Source organism: Lynx canadensis, chromosome A1 (genome assembly GCF_007474595.2).
Source record: "Lynx canadensis isolate LIC74 chromosome A1, mLynCan4.pri.v2, whole genome shotgun sequence".
In the NCBI taxonomy this organism is placed as follows: domain Eukaryota; kingdom Metazoa; phylum Chordata; class Mammalia; order Carnivora; family Felidae; genus Lynx; species Lynx canadensis.
Genome location: NC_044303.2, coordinates 118153402 through 118173709, shown reverse-complemented (window position 1 = coordinate 118173709; position 20308 = coordinate 118153402). Strand labels below are relative to the sequence as shown.

At 50.5% G+C, this 20308-nt stretch overlaps 1 protein-coding gene across 1 annotated transcript; it reads left to right on the top strand.

The window, feature by feature from the left end:
* Positions 1-5546: 5546 nt before the first annotated feature.
* Positions 5547-19445, top strand: SPRY4 (sprouty RTK signaling antagonist 4). Its single transcript, XM_030320463.1, has 2 exons — positions 5547-5691; positions 14908-19445. The coding sequence occupies exon 2, from the start codon at positions 14957-14959 to the stop codon at positions 15854-15856; it is 900 nt and encodes a 299-aa protein (XP_030176323.1). The 5' UTR covers positions 5547-5691; positions 14908-14956; the 3' UTR covers positions 15857-19445.
* The last annotated feature ends 863 nt before the right edge of the window (positions 19446-20308 follow it).

Here is a 20308-nt window from a genome sequence, read left to right as displayed (position 1 = left end):
GCGTTCGTGCCCCACATGGGGTTTCACACTGACAGTGAGAGCAAGCTTGAGATTCTCTGTCTCCCTCTCTCTCTGCCCCTCCCCCACTCTATTCTCTCTCTTTCTCTCTCAAAATAAATAAGTAAACATTAAAAATTTTTTTAAAAAGGACCAGTAACTCACCTGAGATCCATCAACAATTAAGTGGCATTACTTTGGGCATAGTCTAAGTCTGTCTGTCCCTAAAGCCAGAATTTGCCAACTACTCTACCACCTGATTTTTCAAGTTACTAGGGGATTTCTGTGATTTGCAAAAAAGGACCAAGGGGGCTATTTCTGGCATTTTTTCCTTCTTTCAGTGGTTGCTTTGGAGGTAGCTCCCACACCTGAAATAAACAGGGCACTTGCATTTTATGTGAACTTGAACTAAGGCAAATCTGAACCGTGCCGTATAAATATATTCACAAAAATCTTGACTCAGAAGCCCAAACTGATACCGTGCAAATCTGACTTCACCGTCACACCTATGAGGAAATTATTCTTGAATTATGTGAGGTCTCGTGGAATCCTTCTTTTGCATACCATTCTACAGCCCTGTTCGGCAAAGAGTGAAAACCAAGGATCTTTGAGGAAAACCGGGGCAAAGGAAGCCAGTGACCTGTGTTACCATAACCAAGTTAAAATCTTTAAAATATCCTGTTACACAGATCAAGTAGAGGACCACAAAAATAGCTGTGCACTTGGTTCTGAGCTAAGTTACTTGAAAAACATACTTCCCTCCCTTACTGCTCATAACAACCCTCTGAAGCAGATGCTAGGGCTATGCCCTCTTTACAATAGAGTCTTGAAGAGACTGTGAATAATGCAAAGTCACCAAGTGCTTAGTACCCCTTCCCCCTACTGATACAACAGAATCATTACTCAGCATACTTTCAGCATTATACTGGTAACACATGTGCTATCGCCAAAATTCAAGCATCTATATTGGCCAGGGTTCAAGTCAACTCTCTGGTGAACTATTTAAAATACCCAGCCACACAGCTGAATCTAGCTTAACGTTTGTCCTGCAAAAATTGTACTAGTTAAAGTAACAATGACAGCCAAAGTATTACTGTTTTAACTATTTATTAGCAGTGAAAACTTTGTTTACAGTTTAGGTTAGCTTTCTCTTTCCAAAGTTTGGAATAGCCCACATAAATGGACTCCTCTTAAAATTCTAACTCATTCCTTGCATGAACACGGCCGGGTGTGTTGAAGAATCATCTAAATGTATGCTTTGCACTTAGAATTCACCAGATGCTGTTCTAAGTTATTTGTGTACATTTTTCCATTCAGGTTCCAGTGAACCCTTTGTGGTAAGTGCACCTAGTAGTTTTCATATTACAGAGGAGGACACTGAGGTATCCAAAGTTTGGAGAACCTGTCCAAGGCTATGGAGCTTGTAAGGGTAGGAGAGGACTTCAGCAATCCGTGCTCCATGTCTGCACATGTATCTTTCAAGGTCTCCAGCCTTTAAAGCTGAAACCAATGAACACACGGAGCCAGAAAGCCTAGGAGCTAGGCCAGAAGAGAGCTCTAACTCAGGTCTGACACATCCTCGAGCACTCCTCAAGACCCCTTTCTGCTTCTGAGCTTTCTGCCACTGAGACCAGCTTGGCTGAGGTTGCATTCTGCAGATCGGAACCGCAGGGAGGCTTTCCCCAGGGCCCCCAGGCTGTGTCCCCCTACTTTGCTCTCTGCACTCTCTGTCACACCACTGTAATTAAGTCAGTCTTTGATCAATTATCTGTTTAATGTCTCATCTCCCCTACTTGATTACAAGTGGGGGGCAGGTAATCTGTTTAGGCTGGGGGGCTTGGCTTCCACCGCTTAGTACTTTATGTAAGGTTGAAAACTGTGAAGTGAATATAGAAATGAACGAGGGCGCTGAAGAAGGTAACAGGGGGAAAAGCACACCCTACCCCCACCCACCTCACCCCTGACTGAAAGTTCTATAAAGGCAAAAATTGTATCTATTTTTTTTTTCCTCAGGATAACCCCACACCTAGCACTGTGCCTGACACACAGGGAGTGCATAAAAATTTTTGGTGGAATTAATAAATAAGACATAGCCTCTGACTTCTTATCTGACAAAGAGAAAGGCTACGACCCAGCATACAGCTTTTTAAAGGAGCAGTACATAGGAAAACACGCCTTGCACCCACATGGCACACAGTAAGTTCTCCATGAATGTCTGTCAGTGAATTGGAATTCCTGCCTCTCCTAACTCCCACTAACTGCTCCAGGTCCTGGCAAGGCTAGGGGCTTAACAAGACAGCCAAGCCCAGAAGTGAACCCACTCCCTGGCCATGATCTGGTAGGGGTAAAGATGTTTACGTTGAGTTTGGGGTGATAGGACTATAATTAGCACAGGCAGGAATGCAGGGCCGTTAGGATTTGCCTCTAGCAGAAAAGTTATACCTGGGCAGGAGACAGCAGCTTTGGAATAAACAAAGTCAGATGAAGCAGAAGAGAAAAAAAAGCACAGGCCTACTGTCCACCTAACCCCAAAGAACAAATATGGCACCTTCAGCCCGTCAGGGGAGCAAACATTTTGCATCTCCCTGTCACCATTCACTCTGTCCCCTCACCCCCAGGCCACGGGCCTCTGGACTGCTACAGAGGTTTAGAACACAAGCTAGAATGTGTCACGACCCGGCTTAAAACCCTTAAGAGGATAATATCTGAACTCCTCACCAGGCCAACTTCCACCTTACTTGCCAAGCTGTGGCCACAGAGCCCTACCATCAGCACTTCCAGGTCAGGCCCTTTCCCCCCACAGGGCTTCCAACCAGGCTCCCTCAACCTCCCTCAGGCTCACCCATTCTCAGATTTCAGGTCTCAAGTCAGACCCCCTCCTGGCACTTATCACAGCCTCAAATTGCATGGTCTATCTGTCTCATCAAAAGGTTGTGAGCTTCACAAGGGCAGGGAACACTGTTTCTCACCACTGAGTCCTCAGAGTCAGGATGGACTCTTACACAGAATGATATGTGAATGAATGAATGAATGAATGAATGTATACATACATACATACATACATGCATTTCTCAGAACACTTGCCCCAAACCTCTCTTCAGGTTCCAAGCAGGAGCAGAATATAACCATCACTTACCTCCCAGACACTCTGGAATCACACTCTACTTACACATCAGAGGCTCCTCCCAGGCCAGGGCTGGGGGCTCCTCCTTCTTCTCACCATCCCACCAAGGCTGTGCTTTCTTCACCTCATGCTTCAGGAAAGCTGGGAAAAGATCAGGAATGGAACCCCGTCTGTCTCGGCTAAATCCCCTAAAGAAAGGAAAGAGGACAGCAAACCCAAACTACTACCACCATCTTGCTTTCCTTTGATGGTTTAGAAAGGATGTATTTACTGCCATCCTTTTAATTGTTCAAGCAAATCCCAGAGAGATCACTGGCTGCAAAATTACTGCTCCAACTTTCCTTGTTTAGTGTGCTTAAATGACTTAACAAAACACCAGGTTTTTATGTTTGTGATGCTGAGAAGGGGTGGTAGCAAAGTAGAGAGAGCTAGGTTGCAAAGATCTGAAAAATCAGCACTATATTCACTAGATCTTCCACTGAGCAGGTAAAGGACCCTTGGCCTCAATTCCTACATCTGACAAATGGTAATAATGACACTGAACTTCAGTACCTGCAAAGAGAAATCCTCAACAACTGTAATACTCTCTACTGCCGTAGTAAAGAGTTTTTCTTTTGACTTTAAGTAAGGTCTTGGCCCTCAAAGACTGAGGTCCCCTAGGCGAGGGGGAGCTCTGCTCCCAGGAGCTGAGTTAAGTAAATCACACTGCAAAGCTACATCTGAGTAGTGAGAAGGCATTTTAGACTGAGACTCTGTAACCTTGAGTTCTAGTCTGGGTTTGCAAAATGTCCCTCTGCAGCCAGTCTCCTGAGCCCCAGCCCCAGTCCCAGCCCCAGCCCCAGGCCAGATTTCTGGCCTGGACTGGGAGCCTTTCATTGGCTCTTTTGACAACAGCCAAGCGCAGTCTTTTGGTGGCGTAGAAAGAAAAAGGGCAGCTCACAACCTCTGGCAGCGAAGCCAGAACACCAGCAAGAGAAACAGGGGGATTCAGGCCCTGGCCCAGCTCACATCCCTGTATCAAAGCCACCCCCAACGCTGGACTTCCCCCTCCGTGCCCCCCAGGCTACAGCATCCTCCTTTCCTGGGCGGAGCTGGGCCTGAGGCTGTTGTGAGGGCTCCTCGCCTTCACAGAGTCAGGCCTAAAGGCTGGGGCTTTTCTTTTTCAACGGCCTAGACTGATGGGATAACCCCATCAGCATCGTTAACTGCAAAGAAAGGACCCCCGGCCATTTCCATTTCCTCTGCGGCTCAAGAACCCTGTTGTTATTCAATCCCATGGCTACTCCCGCAGCATCCTCGGCTCTGCTGACTCCACCCATCTACCTGGCCAATTCTCGGCTGTTCCCGCTTCCCCGGAAGGGCGCTGATGGGGATGATGGAGAAAAGGCTCCTACTGGAGGAAGGGGCCATAGCCTTCGGGGGACATAGGCTCCTCAGGGTTGGAAAAGGCACGGGGATGGAGAGTGAAGCAGCTAGTGAGGGCAGCCAAGGGCGGGCAGGCGCCAGGGCTCTGCGGACAATACACTGGGGCATGGAGGGCGTGCACTGCAAGGCGAGAGACTGGGCTCCTCTAGTTGAGTAGCCAGCGTCGGTCGGGGGAGGGTACTGGAAAAGGAAGAGGTCTCGTCTTGTCGCTGTCCACGCCCAAGAAATGGTGGGGTGGGGGGTGGGGTGGTCTGCACTCACTCAAGGGAGACTCAGACTTAGTAATGGAACCAGATGCACTCAAGCAACCCCTACTATGCCTTTCTGTGCTACGGACATTTGACATTTTAATTTCTGGTAAGCGTAGTTTCAAGACCCCTCCCCCCACCCGACGCCCCTAGGCCAGAGAAAGATAAGGGCCACAGCAGGGGTCTTCCCGTCTCCCGCCAACACCCCCACCCCCACGCCCCGCGACTGCCTGCGGCAGTTCGAAATCCCAAGATCTAGGTGTGTCCTCCCCACCCGGCTCTCCGCCCAGGACTCAGAGGCCTCAGTGCCCCCCGCCCCCCAACGACACTGACGGTTCCTGCCCAGGCCCGCAGTGGCGTGAAGGTGGCCTTTACCTCCTCTCGCAGGCTTGGGAGAGGGTACAGCCCGCGCAGCTGAGCCAGCTGCAGCAGTCGCCGCCGCCCTCCATTCATTAAAAAAAAAAAAAAAAAAAAAAAAGGCAACAACAACCTCCACCCCTTTTTGTAAAAGAACGACGGCCTCAGAGGAGCTAGAGTCAGTCCCAGCAATCAGGGGTTAAGTCCTTTTCCGGCCCCCCATTCATAAAAAAAGGAGCGCGGCGCATGCGCGCGCGGGGTCTCTTGTGCCCACCCATTCATAGAATCGCGAACGGGGCGCGTGCGCACTGGAGCTCCCTTCCCTCCCATTCATAAAAAAGCCATTTTCCCAGGCAGTGGTTGCAACACCGCCGCGGAGGCAGCGAGAGGAGCTGACAGCGCGGAGCTGGCGCTGCGGAGCGCAAGGAGTCCTATCGGTTTCTCCCGCCGACGTCTGCGAGGACAGCAGCGTCTGACCCGCCCGGGTTCGGAGATTTATACAGGCGTGGAGCAATGCTTATGGCTCTGCGGCTCCTCAAAGTAAGTCCCTGGCCGGTTTCGGGATCCGAAACTGCCCCCCTCTGAGCCGCGACGCGACCTCCCCTTCGGCTGGGGCAAATGGTGCGCTATTTCTAGGCGCGCCTCAGTGTTCCTTTCCTCTCCCTGCGCCTCCTTGAGCCACTGCGGTGTGCCGCAGCTCCCTGACGCCCTCGGCTGGGCCGGCACGGCGCCGGGGGTGTTCACAGCCTGGCACCGGAGTTTCCGACCCCGGGGCATTGCCAAGCCCGGCTTCTCCACTCTGCGACTCAGGAAGCCCCGTGCGTGTCCCGGGAGTTTGCCTCTGGCCTGGTTTCTTCCCTCCTCCTGCCACCACCCGCCTCGAGCGCTGGAACAGGAGGCTCTGGGCTCGGTCAGGAGCCACCTCTTGGGTCCGGCGGGCGCTCTTGCCCTGGGCGGCTTGCCCACCCCGGGCTCCGTGCCCACGGTGCCAGCTCTGCCCAGATCTTCCCAGCCCACTGCAGCGGCCTATGCTCGACGTGGGTTTTTCTTCTCCCGTCGGAGCCGTGACGGACTGGGTTTTCTACCCTTCTGCCTCCCCCTCGATGGTCAGCACGGGGTTGGCCCGGGACTGGGCATTTCTGCTCCCTCTCTTTGGCGAGGCGGTTCCTCGCCGTCTGACCTTTGCTCTGCTGCTGCATTTTATGCTGTGCAACTGCCTTGCAGTTGCCTTTCCCTTTCCCGGCCTCTGCAGGGCCAGAGGCACCTCGGCCTCCTCGTGCCTCCCTTCTCGGGGCACCGAGCTGTGCCAGGCCCTGGGGCCGGGCCGCGCTGGGGCTGTGGTGGGGGCTGAAGGTGCGTTTACATAACGCCGGGCGTGTGGGAGCTGGAGAAAGAGGTTGCGTGCGTAGGAGAGATAAGGCTCCCGCTTTCCCTCCTTCCTTCTTGGTGGTACCAGGCTTGACATCACCGAGAAGAGAGGAAGATACAGACGGTACGTTCTGAAAATTCCGAATCTCCCAAGGCCACAGGGGCAAAGAAGGGGGGGGGGGGCAAAGGCGGGTTTGGGCAGTCAGGGTTGCTGAAGCTTGGCTTCATCACTGGGGCCAGAGCTGTGCCCAGTTCCCCCTCCATGCAGACGATCAAAAGGCATTTAGACAGTAGCTACTCTTGTGCAAGAAGACGATTTCCCAATTCTCTTTGATTGGGGCTGGGGGTTGTGGGCAGAGAAGGCAAGAGAAGCGAAAATGGTTGCACAGCTTGAAGGCTGAGCCTTGGGCGTTGAAGCAAACTGGGCTGGAGGGGCTGGATGGTGAGGAGAGGGGAGAGCTGCTGGCTGCCTCATTTAGCAGCTATGGATGGGCATCCATATTGCCAAGTCTGGGTGAGGGCAGGAGGCTGTGCTCTGGCACACTGAGGTTCCGAGGACCCCCCCAAACATGGTTAGTGCTGAAAGGAAAAGTGTGGGTTCAGTGGGGTACCCAGATCCAGTGGGAACCCCCACCTTCCGAATGCCTCCAAATCAGTGGCGTGATTCTCTCCAGTTGGAGAGGGGTGGGAGCTGACCAAGGCTCTCCAGTCTTTCTGACGAGCCTCTGGGGGATACAAAGCTGGAAGGTGAAGGCCTAGAGTATTAAGGAAATATGGCCTTATCAATCTCTTAATAAAGCTCAGTCTGGCCTGACGCCCTACCCAATATTGCACTGGTGATTTCACAATGTTTAGAGTTCTCTGGATCTTCACACGAATGGAGCATAAACATCTGGAATTTTCAGTTTTTACTTTAGTATGTGGGTGTGGGGTGGACTAGGAAAGGGAGGGCTACAGTTGACCCCTTTAGCTCTCAGTCTCAGCAGAAGGGTGGGAAAGATGTAGACCTGTCCAGTGTGAAATGGAGTTTCCTCCCTTTGCCAGCCCTTGGGAGCAACCTCCCTTGCCAGCAGGCTTCAGGTAAATCCATTAATGCGAGCAGTGCACACACTGACCAACTGAGATGCATTTGCCCAGTACCTGGTAGGGGGCATTTTGATGGCAGATTTCTGAAATCTCCTTGATGGACAAATGTTTGTCAGTTAAAGTGAGGAAGACTTTTCATAGACATCTCTTATTTTCCTTTTTAAGATTCTGAACCCAGGAGTCCTTCCCCTTTTTTGTAAAGTGGAAATCCTCCTCGTTCCCCTGACCTTTTCCAGATTACCATCATTTTGAAATGGCAACACTTCCTAAAGTTTTGGTTGGGCTTGGTGGGAGGAGACAGAACATAGACAAGAACAATTCCTAGCTAAAGCAGGACAGAAACTGGGGGACGGAGATCATTTGGAGCTCACAGATGTCCTTTTTGTTTTAATCCTTCCAGAATAGATGGCGAGATGGGGCTCTTTGGAATTTCACCCTCTGTCCAGTTCATATTCTTTACCTACCCATCCCCATCCCCCACTCGGGTAAACCTGACGTAGCCTCTGCCCAGAGGTTTGGCTGACTTGAATAACAAATGAAGGCAGGCATTCAAAGCAAAATTTAAAAGTGAGCGATTTAAAAATAAAGGGAGGAAAAGACATCCATTAACGCCTCAAGAAGTGGCCCCTGAGGTGTTTTACTCTGCTTAATACTTTGGGAGAACACGTAGGGACTTTCTTCCAATTCTGATGCTAAGTCCCTTGGTGCGACCTCTACTCCCCAGTGTAGGGCCCCCTGAGGCATTTTTCTTTCCTCAGTACATCCTTTTGGGTAGGACTCCTTATTTGGAACAAGGAAACTTGGGAAGGAGCCCCCTTTCTTTCATTAGAGAAGTTGTGCTCTTAGAGAGTTAAGGCATTTAATGTAGTTCTGAATCCAGGGTGCCTGTCATCTCACCGCTAACGATTTGGAAGTTCCTTTGTGAGGAACACTGAGAGGATTCTTGCACAAACCTCTGAATTTAGGGATATAGTTGAAAATGTTGGAGTTGGGATGTAGACAAAGCGTTCTTAAGTGGGGGGGGGGGGGGGCAAGAGTGAAAAGCTTCCATCTCCTGGCCAACCTGGATCTCCCTGATAGAAGGGAAAGCAGTGCCCTACTGGGCAATTTTGCTCTTTCAAAAAAGCCAGAGGGAAGAGGTGATGAAGAGCAACATACAGAAGTGTATTAGTCCTTCCAGACTAAGTTAGCAGCCAGGTGGGAGCAGATGACTGGCTAGAAAACCTGCTATCTTGGGCCTTGGTCTCTCCATCTGCAGAGTGGGGGGAGAAGAAACTTCCCCAGGGGGCTGGGCTGCGCTGCTTATCACTACTGGGCACCTAGGATGAAGAGCTGGTTGTAAGTGAGCCACATCCTACACAGGAGGTGTGGGGTGTTGCATGATGTAAGAGGTGGGGTATTCTTGGCTCTCAAGGGTCTGGGGCCACCCTGTAGATCCGGACAGCTGACAAGGCTGGGGATGTATCCGGGACATGTGGCTGTGTTTAAGAGCCTCCACCATTCAGCTGTGATCATGATTGTTCTTTCCAAGGACAGTCCGTGGAGGAAGCAAGGGCACTGGGGGAGGAGCACAGATGTGCTGGATCTAGTGGAGGAGGGAAGGGGCCCTTCTGGGGCAGGTGGCCATTTGCAGAAGAGTGGTTTCCCTTGTCCGGTAGTCTTTCTTTTTCTGGATGGGAGAAGGGGATAGTCATCTCCTGCCCCATCCCAGGAGTAAGCTAAAGCCTATTTTTAGAGTCTATTATTAGAAATCGATGGTGGAGGATGGCGAGATAAATGATCTTGGTGCCCGTGAGAGGGGGGCCTTCCCTTGGGGTCTAGGTTTCTGGTCCCCTCCAAGCTTCGACGTGGGCCAGGAGTTCCCAAACTGTGCCGATGGCTAACAGGCTGCTTCCAGCCCCATTCTTTCCTCACTCTTGCCTTCTATTACCTCTTTAAAGGAATTTGAGCAGACAAGGATTATGGGGTTAATAATACAGTGAAACCAACATTTGAAGCCACCTAGGACAGCCCAGAGCCTAGTATAGCAGGACTCTTTCCAGCTCATCCCTGTGCTGGCCTTTGGTGCTAGCTGACTCGTGGACGAGAAAGAGAAGAGGGTTGGGAACTGCTAGCTGGTGCTGAGACAAAGGGATGAAAAGCAGCTGTTTTCTTTTGTGATTTCTAACGGTTTATGGCTGGAGGTGAGCTCCTTAGTGCTGGTGCCCGGTGCCCGAGAGGGATGGGAGAGCAGCAAGGTTCTCGGACAAATGCAACTGCGGAAGTGCTTTTTTTTCCCACAGGGGCAGTTCTCAGCAGAGATGCAGACTGTCTTCCTCAGTGGGGTACAGGGAAGGCAGGTCCCTGGCTTTCCTTATACCACACACACCACCACCACCCCCCCCCAAACACCTTTTAAAGTCTTTTTGAAGCAGTAAGTCATTATTTGGTTGGAGTTTAATTAACTAAACTGGGATGTTGTCATAAAGAACCAAGTGGTAGTGGTGGGCGGGCTCCCTGCAGCCTAGAGACCTTTTCTTCTGAACTGATAAAGGGTTAAATAGCCTTCGCTGGGAGAACCTACCGAGACTGAATGGTGCAGAAATTGCCCATTCATTCAGAGCCTCTTGCCAGTCTGTCATTTGCTGACCTATAGTTTTCAAAGCACAACTGTCAGGTTTTCCAAGTATTTCCCAACTCTTCCCAGGGTAAGTCAAGGGGAAGGGTGGATGGGTGGCGTGGGCATTTAAAACGCCACTTAATTCTTTTCAGCCAGCCTGCTTTGCAAGGTCTGCATCCTGATGCTCAGCCCCTCCCACAGGTACAAACGCCACAGACCACCAAGTGGCAAAGACAGGACCTTGTGCTCTGGGCTTTTCCATATCCTGCTGATTCAGTACTCTAGGACTCTCTTCTGGCTTCCTCTTATTTCTTCCCTTCCGCACAGACCTGGACCAATAAGCCCCATCCGAGAAAGTGCCCTGGAGAGACCCTTAATTTAAGTTCAGCTGTGTACGAGGAAGGAGAGGGGATTCCCTCCCATTCCAGGGCTTCCTTTTAGGGACTTTTGTGGTGAGACCCATCTGACTCTACGAAAAATAAAAATGAACACACTTAGTAAAGTAGCGGTGTATGAGACGGCAAAGAAAACTGAAGTGGAAATGAAGGTAACTTGAGCCCTGAGCCTTCCTGTAATGACAGATTTCAAACCCCCAGCCTCCACTCTGAACAGTGACAATTCCCTGAACTAGGGGCCCATCTGATGTAACCCCTGTCTGGCTTCATTTCCCTGCTGGTTTGGTTAAGAGCCCTCGGATGGCCTGATGAGGCTCCCGAAGGGCTAGTGGCCAGGCTGGGCAGGGGGAAGGGGGAGACGGACTAGTAGAATTCACAGCTGTGAAAGTGACTGGTGCTTTCCTGTCTTCACATGAATACCTAGCCCTGACTGTTGGTCAGGGCTGTGGGGCTGACGTTGCAGGCTCTGGAGCCTCTCCCTGTGTGGGTTCGAATCTTGCCCTCATCACCTACCAGCGTTATTCTTCATTTCTTCCTTGCGAAATGGGTGTTATCCTCCAAGGTGATGGTGTGAGGATTAAATGAGAAAATCACTGAGGGCTTAGTGCAGAGAGCCTGACATAAAGGTATGTTCATAAATATCCGCTCTTTTCCACAATTATTATTATTTATTATGAGAAGTTGTGAGTGGAGGTAAAAGTTTCCTCATGCTAATCCATAATAATGCCACCTAAAACTTGATAGAGGTGCTTCTCTGCCTAAGTGGAGTGCTGGCTTTGTTTCTCTGTCCACAGTCTTCCAAATTGGCCATCAGTCTTCCAAAGAGCCTAAATGAGGCAAAGCCTCCTCTCTCCTATTTATATTATAAATCTCTTCCTTCCTTGCAGGGGAAGCAGAGAGTACATATTAAACTGCACTTAAGTTCCGTCAGCATTGCTTAGACTGGAGGATGGGTGTGTCCCAGTGAGTAGAGCTTGATCTTCTAAACCAACTGAGGGTTGGGTTTTTTGGTTGGTTTTTTTTTTTTTTTTTTTTTTTTTTGAGACTTCATTTAGCTATGCTGAGGGGTTATCAAACAGGTTGCCCGGGAAGTAGTTTTTCTTTGTCAGCCAAATGAATTCAACCCTCCTGTGGAAGTCCCTGCTAATGGGGAGGTGAGGAGGCAGTGAGGCCTGAGGAGGTTTTTGAGCAGTACAACTCGGAGCCAGCCACTGTTTTTTTGCTGAGCTGGTGGCCGGAAGGAATCCGACATCAGAGTTGTGATAGGGAAGATGCATTTTGGAGTATGCCTGCTGGAGCCATCTTGGATGCAGCATGTCCCAAGAGAGCTGAGTCATCATGGACTGAGCTCCCAACCCCATGTCTGGCCCCAACTACAGGCCCAGATGTTGACAGCTACCTCTGGAGGGTGATGGGAGCCCACAAATGCCAATATCCCCATTGCCTGCAGGCGCTGCGCCCACCCTGGCATCCTGGTGGGACTTTTCCATTAATCTGCCTTCTGATTCCAGGGCCTATCAAAATCCCTGAGCATTGCCCATGCCTTTTGCTTTATCCACAGAAAAATGTGGCTGTTTTTAAGAGCCCCAGGAATAGAACTGGGGAAAGAGGAGTGGATAATCTTCTTTTCCCTTACTTTTTCCAACAGCATGGCAAGTCCCAGCCCCCAGTCCTAAGAGACAAAAAGCCCAACTACATGGGACGACACAGCCTTCAAACTGCCACTGACAGTTTTGTTGGCAGGACCCTGGGTATTCATGACCTGAGCTTCTGGAATAAGGGAAATCGTGCTTTGTCTTAGGGGGTTCTGGCTGCAGCACCTCTTGGCTGGCACCAGAGATCCTTCTCCTGTGCCTCTGTCAACATTTTCCATTCTTATGCTCAGTCACACCTTTTCCTCCAGGCAAAGTCCCTATGGTGTGGACCCAGGGTCTCCTAACCCTCTTCTGTCAACCCCAAACCCATTTCTAGAAGCAAGGCTATGGAACCCCTGCAAAGAATAAGTGGACTCTGCTGGGTGGTTGGCCTGATCCTTGGAAAAACTGTGCCAGAGATGCTTATTTGACACCCCCACCCCCGATCCAGCCTTGACCATAGGGCTCCCCACAGGAGGCTGCCTTGGGAAATGACCATTCTTGGTGGCAGACCCGCCAGACACTTAAGGCTAACTCTGCCACAGGAAAGTCTCCCATTTGAAGAAGATGCTCACTCCCCCTACATCTGAAGGGAATGTGGAGATAGGAGGCAGGTGTTGCCATTAGGCAGACTTTCTCCAACATGAGAAAAACTGCACAGAAATCCCAGCATCTTTTAAGTAGGTAGGGCCACAGGAGCAAAGCCAATAGTACATGGCCCTGTGCAAATGGGAAATATCCATCTACGGAACACTGAACCTTATAGAAAAGACTTCATGCTTTTCTGCATTTGCAGTGTAGAGGATATACAGATGAGAACCCTGTGGATAAGTTCCCTTTTATCTACTTCGTGAACTTTGCATCTAGAGCTAGCTCTTTCTTTTAGACAGGTTAGAAAGCATCTATGAAAGCCCTCTGCCAACAATTTAACCATTTCTGATACCGTCTGAACCGTTTCCAAGGAGGGAACCATAATATTGAGTTGCCCTGAATGCCTTTTCCCCTTCACTGTAGACATGGATAAATGTGGATGAGTCACCTGAGGCAAGGTGTGACTGGACTATTGGGATGGGCCTACCGTGTACCCAGTTTGGAAGGGGGGGGGCGGGGGTGGGGGGTAAGTGGCAGTGGAAACCTATCCACCACCTACCTTCTCAGGCATCCCCTTTGAGGCCAGATGAACTTAACAGCAGAAGTGCAGGGTTGGCTCTCCTAAACATTATTAGCATTGCGAACAAGCATTTACTAAACCATACCCTGTAACACGTTAATCCAAAGGTCTGTTCCTTTTTTAAAGACCATTATCTTTCCCTTCTACCCAACACCGTGTCCTGTCTCACACCCCCACGCCCTGGTGGACTCTTCCCAGAGTCTAATTCTCTTGGATTCCAAACCGGGTCCCCTTGGGCAGAGGTCTTGGCCTTCTGCTGCTATTTCTTTAAATTGATCTCCAGCCGAATTCCGAATGTAAAGGTCAGCAGGCGAGGAAATGGCACTTCTAATAGAAAACAATGTGCACTTTCTAAATTTGAACCAAGCCGTTTCCGCTCTTTGATTTAAGTGACTTCCTGGGGTTCCGTGTCAGGCACTGCAGTTGAATCTCTGGCCAGATTCCAACTTAAAATTGCACTCTCTCGGTGAAATTAGAAACTGATCCAGAGTTGGCTTAGCTATTCTAGTAAATAGCATTTAGGCTGAATGTTCGGCTCAGCACTTGGAAATGGGTGATGTGAGTGCCCCTCGAGAGGATTTCCCATCCAAGTTGTCAGAAGTGCACCTAGCCGGGGGTTATTAGCCACTGGAGGTTGCTGCTCCTCGAAGTGCTGGTAATAAGTTAATATCTTGGATGTGTAGGCATCACATGCAGCCCTTCCTTCTGTGACTAACTGGAATAAAGGGTTTTATTTACCCAGCTGATACACGATGGGAGCACACAGGGGCTATCTGTCTTGGTCATTACATCCTCAGCACGATGCTTGGCACAAAGTCCTTTCGGTGTTCAGGAAATCTACACTGTTGCTCTCTGGGGTAGTGACAGATTACTGCCAGGCAAGATGCTAGGCACTGGATAGGCATTTTCTCATTTACTTCTCACAAGAACCCGTTTCACAGATGACAAAACTAAAGATACAGAGGTTACAGAACCTCATTTCTAGCATCGCTGCTAGGCAGGGGTGAGAATTCAAACTTGAATCTGATTCCAGAGCCTGTGTGTATAACCACTGAACTCGCTAAAAAATGGAGCGTATTTCACAGTTCCAAGAATGAGATCGGATGGGCTAGGTTTGAACTCCTGCCGAGTTCTGTTCATAGTTTTGTGTGCCTTTGGACAAGTTACTTTGAACATTAGTTTTCTGTAACTAGAAAAGGCATAATAATAGTAGTCACATTTTAGGGTAAAGAGTCCAGGACTGTGAAGAGTCAATGACATAAATATATATGGTGCTTAGGAGACTGCCTGGCTCACATTAAGTGCTGAATAAGTGTTATTTTTACCACTTACTATTAATTGTTATTATTAATCATCTAAGCCTGGATGCTGGAGAGTCCTGAGGGAATCAGGTTCCCATTTCATTTGGACTCCCAAGGACCTGATGGGGGGTGGGGGTGTTAACAGGCCAAGTACTGATGCCTGGAATCCGCTCTCTCTTCCTTTTCCCCACCTCCCACCTAGGGCCCCTAGAAGCCTGTTCCTCAGCACAGTCCAGGACCTCTCCAGCCCCATGGAGCCCCCGATCCCACAGAGCGTCCCCTTGACTCCCAGCTCAGTCATGGTCCAGCCCCTACTTGACAGCCGCATGCCCCACGGCCGCCTCCAACACCCACTCACCATCCTCCCCATCGACCAGATGAAGACCAGCCACGTGGAGAATGACTACATAGACAACCCCGGCCTGGTGCCCCCCATTGGCCCGAAGCGGACCCGGGGTGGGGCCCCAGAGCTGGCCCCGACGCCGGCCCGCTGTGACCAGGACGTCACCCACCACTGGATCTCCTTCAGCGGGCGCCCCAGCTCTGTGAGCAGCAGCAGCAGCACGTCCTCTGACCAGCGTCTCTTAGACCACATGGCACCACCGCCCGTGGCCGACCAGGCCTCCCCCAGGGCTGTGCGCATCCAGCCCAAGGCCATCCACTGCAAGCCACTGGACCTCAAGGGCCCAGCAGTCCCCCCGGAGCTGGATAAGCACTTCTTGCTGTGCGAGGCCTGTGGGAAGTGTAAGTGCAAGGAGTGTGCATCACCCCGGACACTGCCCTCCTGCTGGGTCTGCAACCAGGAGTGCCTGTGCTCAGCCCAGACCCTGGTCAACTACGGCACCTGCATGTGCCTGGTGCAAGGCATCTTCTACCACTGTACCAACGAGGACGACGAGGGCTCCTGCGCTGACCACCCCTGCTCCTGCTCCCGCTCAAACTGCTGCGCCCGCTGGTCCTTCATGGGCGCCCTCTCCCTGGTGCTGCCGTGCCTACTCTGCTACCTGCCCGCCACCGGCTGCGTGAAGCTGGCCCAGCGCGGCTACGACCGCCTGCGCCGCCCTGGTTGTCGCTGCAAGCACACGAACAGCGTCATCTGCAAGGCAGCCGCCGGCGACGCCAAGGCCAGCAGACCGGACAAGTCTTTCTGACACTTTGGGTCGAAGCCCCCGTGCTGCTACCCCTGGAACTCGGTTCCCTTCTGACACCTGAGAAGACCACAGCGAGGCCAGAGGTTTTAGTGTCCTGAGGCTGACCTTGCTGGTCTGCCCCACTCCCCATCCTCAGCTTCTGAAGAAATGAAGACCACCACCGCCCGCCCTCTCTTCCCCAAAAGGATGAAGAAGCACTTTGGGTTTTTTTCAGGGTCCCGGAACTTTGTGTCAGACAGTGGCAGGGGCGTGGTGTGGCTGCGGGGCAGGGGAGCGGGGGGGGGGGGGGCGGGTGTTTTTCAGAAGACGGAACACAGATGTGGACACATATCCGGAAGTTGCGGCTGCTTGAATGCCTTCCCAGTTCCTCCTCCTTCCCCCTCTCCCCCTACTCTTCCATTCTCTTTGGCTGCCTGGGAGGAATCATTTACTGAGTGACCAGGGGACCTTTGAAGAAGACCCCTGGAGCCCTGACTTTCATACTTCTCCTCCCCCACCCTCCATCCCAGTTTGCCCCAACGCCTTGGGGAAGGCGGAGAAGACCCTGGTGATCCCTGTTGTATATACTTGGGAGCCCCTGAGTGCCAGGGAGTCCAGGCCTCGTTCCTCGCTCTGCCTCCCTGGAGCCACAGATGGACTTAGGAGCCACTGCACAGTGCATTCCTCCCCTCCAGCTTCATCACTAACTCTTGGGGGTGTTCAGCTCGTAACACCGTCCTTCGGTTCTTACCGAGTCACAGACTCACCTGCCACTATGCGTCCCGTGTTCTCTCTACCTAGATCCTTTCCAGAAATTTCACGGGTAGAGAAGGCCGGGGCGGCACATGCGAGACCAAATATCATTTTGCCAATGAGTCTGAGACTGTGGTCTCTGGATCCAGTCGTTATGTTTTTATAGAACAATTAAACCAGATGCTATAACGGTGTTTTAAAGAGAAATAATAATAAAACACTTTGCTTCCTTTTGGGCCACCCCCAGGAAGGGCTGATTTCAAAATCTGGGGGGCGAGCAACCTCAAGGAACACAATCCCCCTTTCCCACCAAGAAGAGGATTTTCACAGCAAAGAAGAGAGACAGCACCTCCCATTGGCAGAGCAACAGTAGGGCCGAGCTGGGTGTGGGTTCCTTCTCTTCTGATTCTGCTGCTTGCTGTCATAGCCTTTTGTGTACAGTGATGTGTCTGTATCTTTAATGTAAATAGACAGATGACAAAAAAAGAGTCTATTTTAGTGCTAGGAAGCCCTGGCGGGGGAATAAGAAAGCAAGGGGGGGGTGGGGATTCTCCAGGGGCTTCTTGGGGGATTGAGCCCTGCTTCTGTGCATGGCCACAACACCCCCTCCCAACAGCCCCCAAAGACGTAGCAACTCTCTCTCTCTCTCAAGGTGCTAAAGGACTCAGCGCAGCACGTCCAGTGGGTAGGTACTTGTTGCATGCAAAAGCTATATTGTGTCTGGTCCTTCCTCCCCAGTTGTTGTGTGGGGGGTCTTTGCTTCGTGTGGTATTTTGTGTGTCCTCCAACCCCCATGAGAGGAAGTGGCCTGGGTGGGAAAAGCTACCCCAGGTGAAACTGGAAGTGTGTTAGGCAGAGCATGCACAGCGTTTCCAGTTTGTTCTGTAGGAACAGAACCACCTCCAGGACGGAGGCAAGGAGGCAGGTAGCTGTGATTGGCATGCACCCACTGCTTCTCTAGGACTTTTTTTGTTTCCCTTGAAGACTAGTAGTAACATCTTATGATTTAGAATAAGTTCATCGTAACTGTAGGTATTTATTGATTGGAGGAAAGGAGGGGAGGGTCTTATCATTTTAGGCTTTATTTATATAACGTTTGCTAGCTTGTAAAATAGGAAATATCGCATCTGCGTTTTCTAAGACTGATTCGTGTAGCTACCCTTGCCACAGTCGTGATGGATGTATGGATGTTCTTGCACAAATAGGAGGGAATGGTAGGAAAAACACATTCAACCAACCACTTCTACTAATTGAATGTATCAGATGTGTACCGAAGGGACTGGAGATGTTTTCCTCAGAATAGGTGTGCAGAGGTTACCCCCACAATGGAAGGGCACGTGTCCACTCTTGTTGGCGAGGCCTCAGAACCTTTCCCAGGGTCCCTCTCTCAAAATGTCTCCATGGGGAACTTGACCCAATGGCAAGTTGCACTTTGGTGATCTTGGTGTTCTACACACCCATTCTGTGGAGAATTTACATAAGCTGTGTATACACACACACACACACACACACACACACAAACTACACACCTACCCCACGACCCTCTATCTACACAGACCCTGTTTCCTGGCAAACAGCCTCCTGACCCCTGATGAACCCTGACTTTTTGTGTACATAGTTATAAACACGGATTTTTCTGGTTTGGGGTTTCTTTTTACTTTTTTGCTTCCCCATTTTGGCTTGTTCTTTTGGTTTGCATTTCACTTGTTAGATGGATGTGTGCCAAGCTCCCGGGGTCCCCTGTGCTCCATGGTAAAGGGAAGCCATGTAGCAACTTTGGTTCTCCCAGCTCTGTTGCAGGGCAAGTCTTTGGCATGTTTTTCTCAGCTTCTTGGCAAAAGAAAATGAAACTGGCTTTCCCCGGGGCCAGTCGAGGTCCACTGAGGAACACATTTTGGTGGGTGCTGCTTCCGGCTGATTGTTTCTGTCACCAATGGCTGGCTTGGCTGGATTGTGCCTCGTCTTGACCTTTTTGGAAAAGAGCCAGTTGGTTCCCGCTTCTGTTCAGCCTGGGTGGGTGGTGGTTCTGCCTCCAACTGGGGGTAGGGTCCACAAGCGTGGGTCTAAGACGTGTCCTAGTGGACCTTGGCTGCTCCTGCCCTGAGGGGTTTGTGAAGGTCCAACACTCCAAGAAACCCTGGGGAACTGGCTCTGCAATAGCAAAACCCTTCCAGATGGATGGCAGGGTGCAACCAAGGCTTCTCACAGTTCTTGGCTGGAAGGAGGTAAAGACCAATCCCTGCTGTTGGCACGGGCCCCTTCAACAACAGAAACAGAAGACCTTCATGTGACATGTCAACTAGTCCTTTCAGTGCTGTGGAGTCTGCGTGGGTCCCCAACGTACATTGAGTGTGACCCAGTTAGATAATGACTTGCCCAAGGTTGCACGACATGGAAAGTATTGGTTGGAACCAAACACCCAGATCCCATCGCCTCGAAGCTCCATATTCTCCACCCGTTGCCCCAGGAGATGTCTGATAGAGTGTGGGCCGCACAACTTTGCACTGTATACAATTCACTAGGGCATCTCACAAGCTTGACCGACCTTTTGGCTCATACCTTCGGTGAGCATTCTCCTGCCCTCCGCTTACTGTGACAGTTGATGACAAATCTTGCGCTGCCATTTTTTGCTGTGGGTAACTCCCGTGTGGTGTCTACCTTGCTTTCTCTTCTCTGCCCCACAGTTTGGTTTCGTGTTACAAACAAAAGCTGTTCGAGGTTCCCACCCCACCACATTCTTAGTACTTCATTCTCTTCACTGTAGCCCCTTCTCACCCCACAACAAAAGTTACCACAGAAGGTTTCCTTTGTATAGAATATTTATTTTGAAGCTCTATTTTAATAGTATTTATTTTAGAAAGTCTACTATTGTAAGAGTTCTTCTGTTTGTGAAGAAAAAAAACAAGTTAAAAACTGAATGTACTGATCTAGAAAATATATATAAATATATATTGTTAAATATACACAGGACTGCTGTTTCTCATGTGTTTGTGTGTTCACACCCCCGACCTCACCCAGCAAGACCCCGAGCTTGTCAAAAACACCAAGTGGAAGCACGTACCCCAGCTCTGGCAAGACGAAGGGGCAGAGGGAGGGGGCTCCTTGTGCCAGAATGTCCCTTGTTCACTTCCTTGTGAAGCTGACTTCTGCCAGGTGCTGCTAAATCCTCCCCTACGCAGGCGTGTATTTGTAACCCACAGATGACAAAACTCAGACAGGCAGTAGAAGTGGGAAAGGGTCATCTGACCTGCCCAGTTCACAAAAATTCTGTAACTTTCCTTTTGGAAAGCGCTTGGTGGTTTTCTTATGACCACCAGAGTGGTGGATATTATAGAAAAGCAGTTCCTTTGGCTTCTGAAGGCTTCCATCCATTGAATGCTTTGGCTTTGCCCTTCTGATGTACCTGCCACCTGTTTCCTCTGCCCCACCCCCTCAAAACTTGGTAGAGACCAGGTCACTTCTCAGTTTATGGACCTGGGGGAACTTTTTTATTGTGAACATGTGAATACATGCCTATTTACTGAAAGACAAGGAATTGAATGATTATTGGTTTTTTTCCTGTTGCCACGAAGCACACAAAGACAAGAGGGATGGACAGAGAGGATGAGAAGCCCTGGGTCCAGATCCTGTTTTCTCTGAGGTCATCAGTTACGGGCATCTTCCAATTCTTTGTTCAAGCCTCAGGTTCCTCTTTAAGATATCCAAACCCATTCCAAGGAC

Coding starts and splice junctions, on each gene's coding strand:
- SPRY4 (XM_030320463.1), top strand. CDS start 14,957: ATGGAGCCCCCGATCCCACAGAGCGTCCCCTTGACTCCCAGCTCAGTC.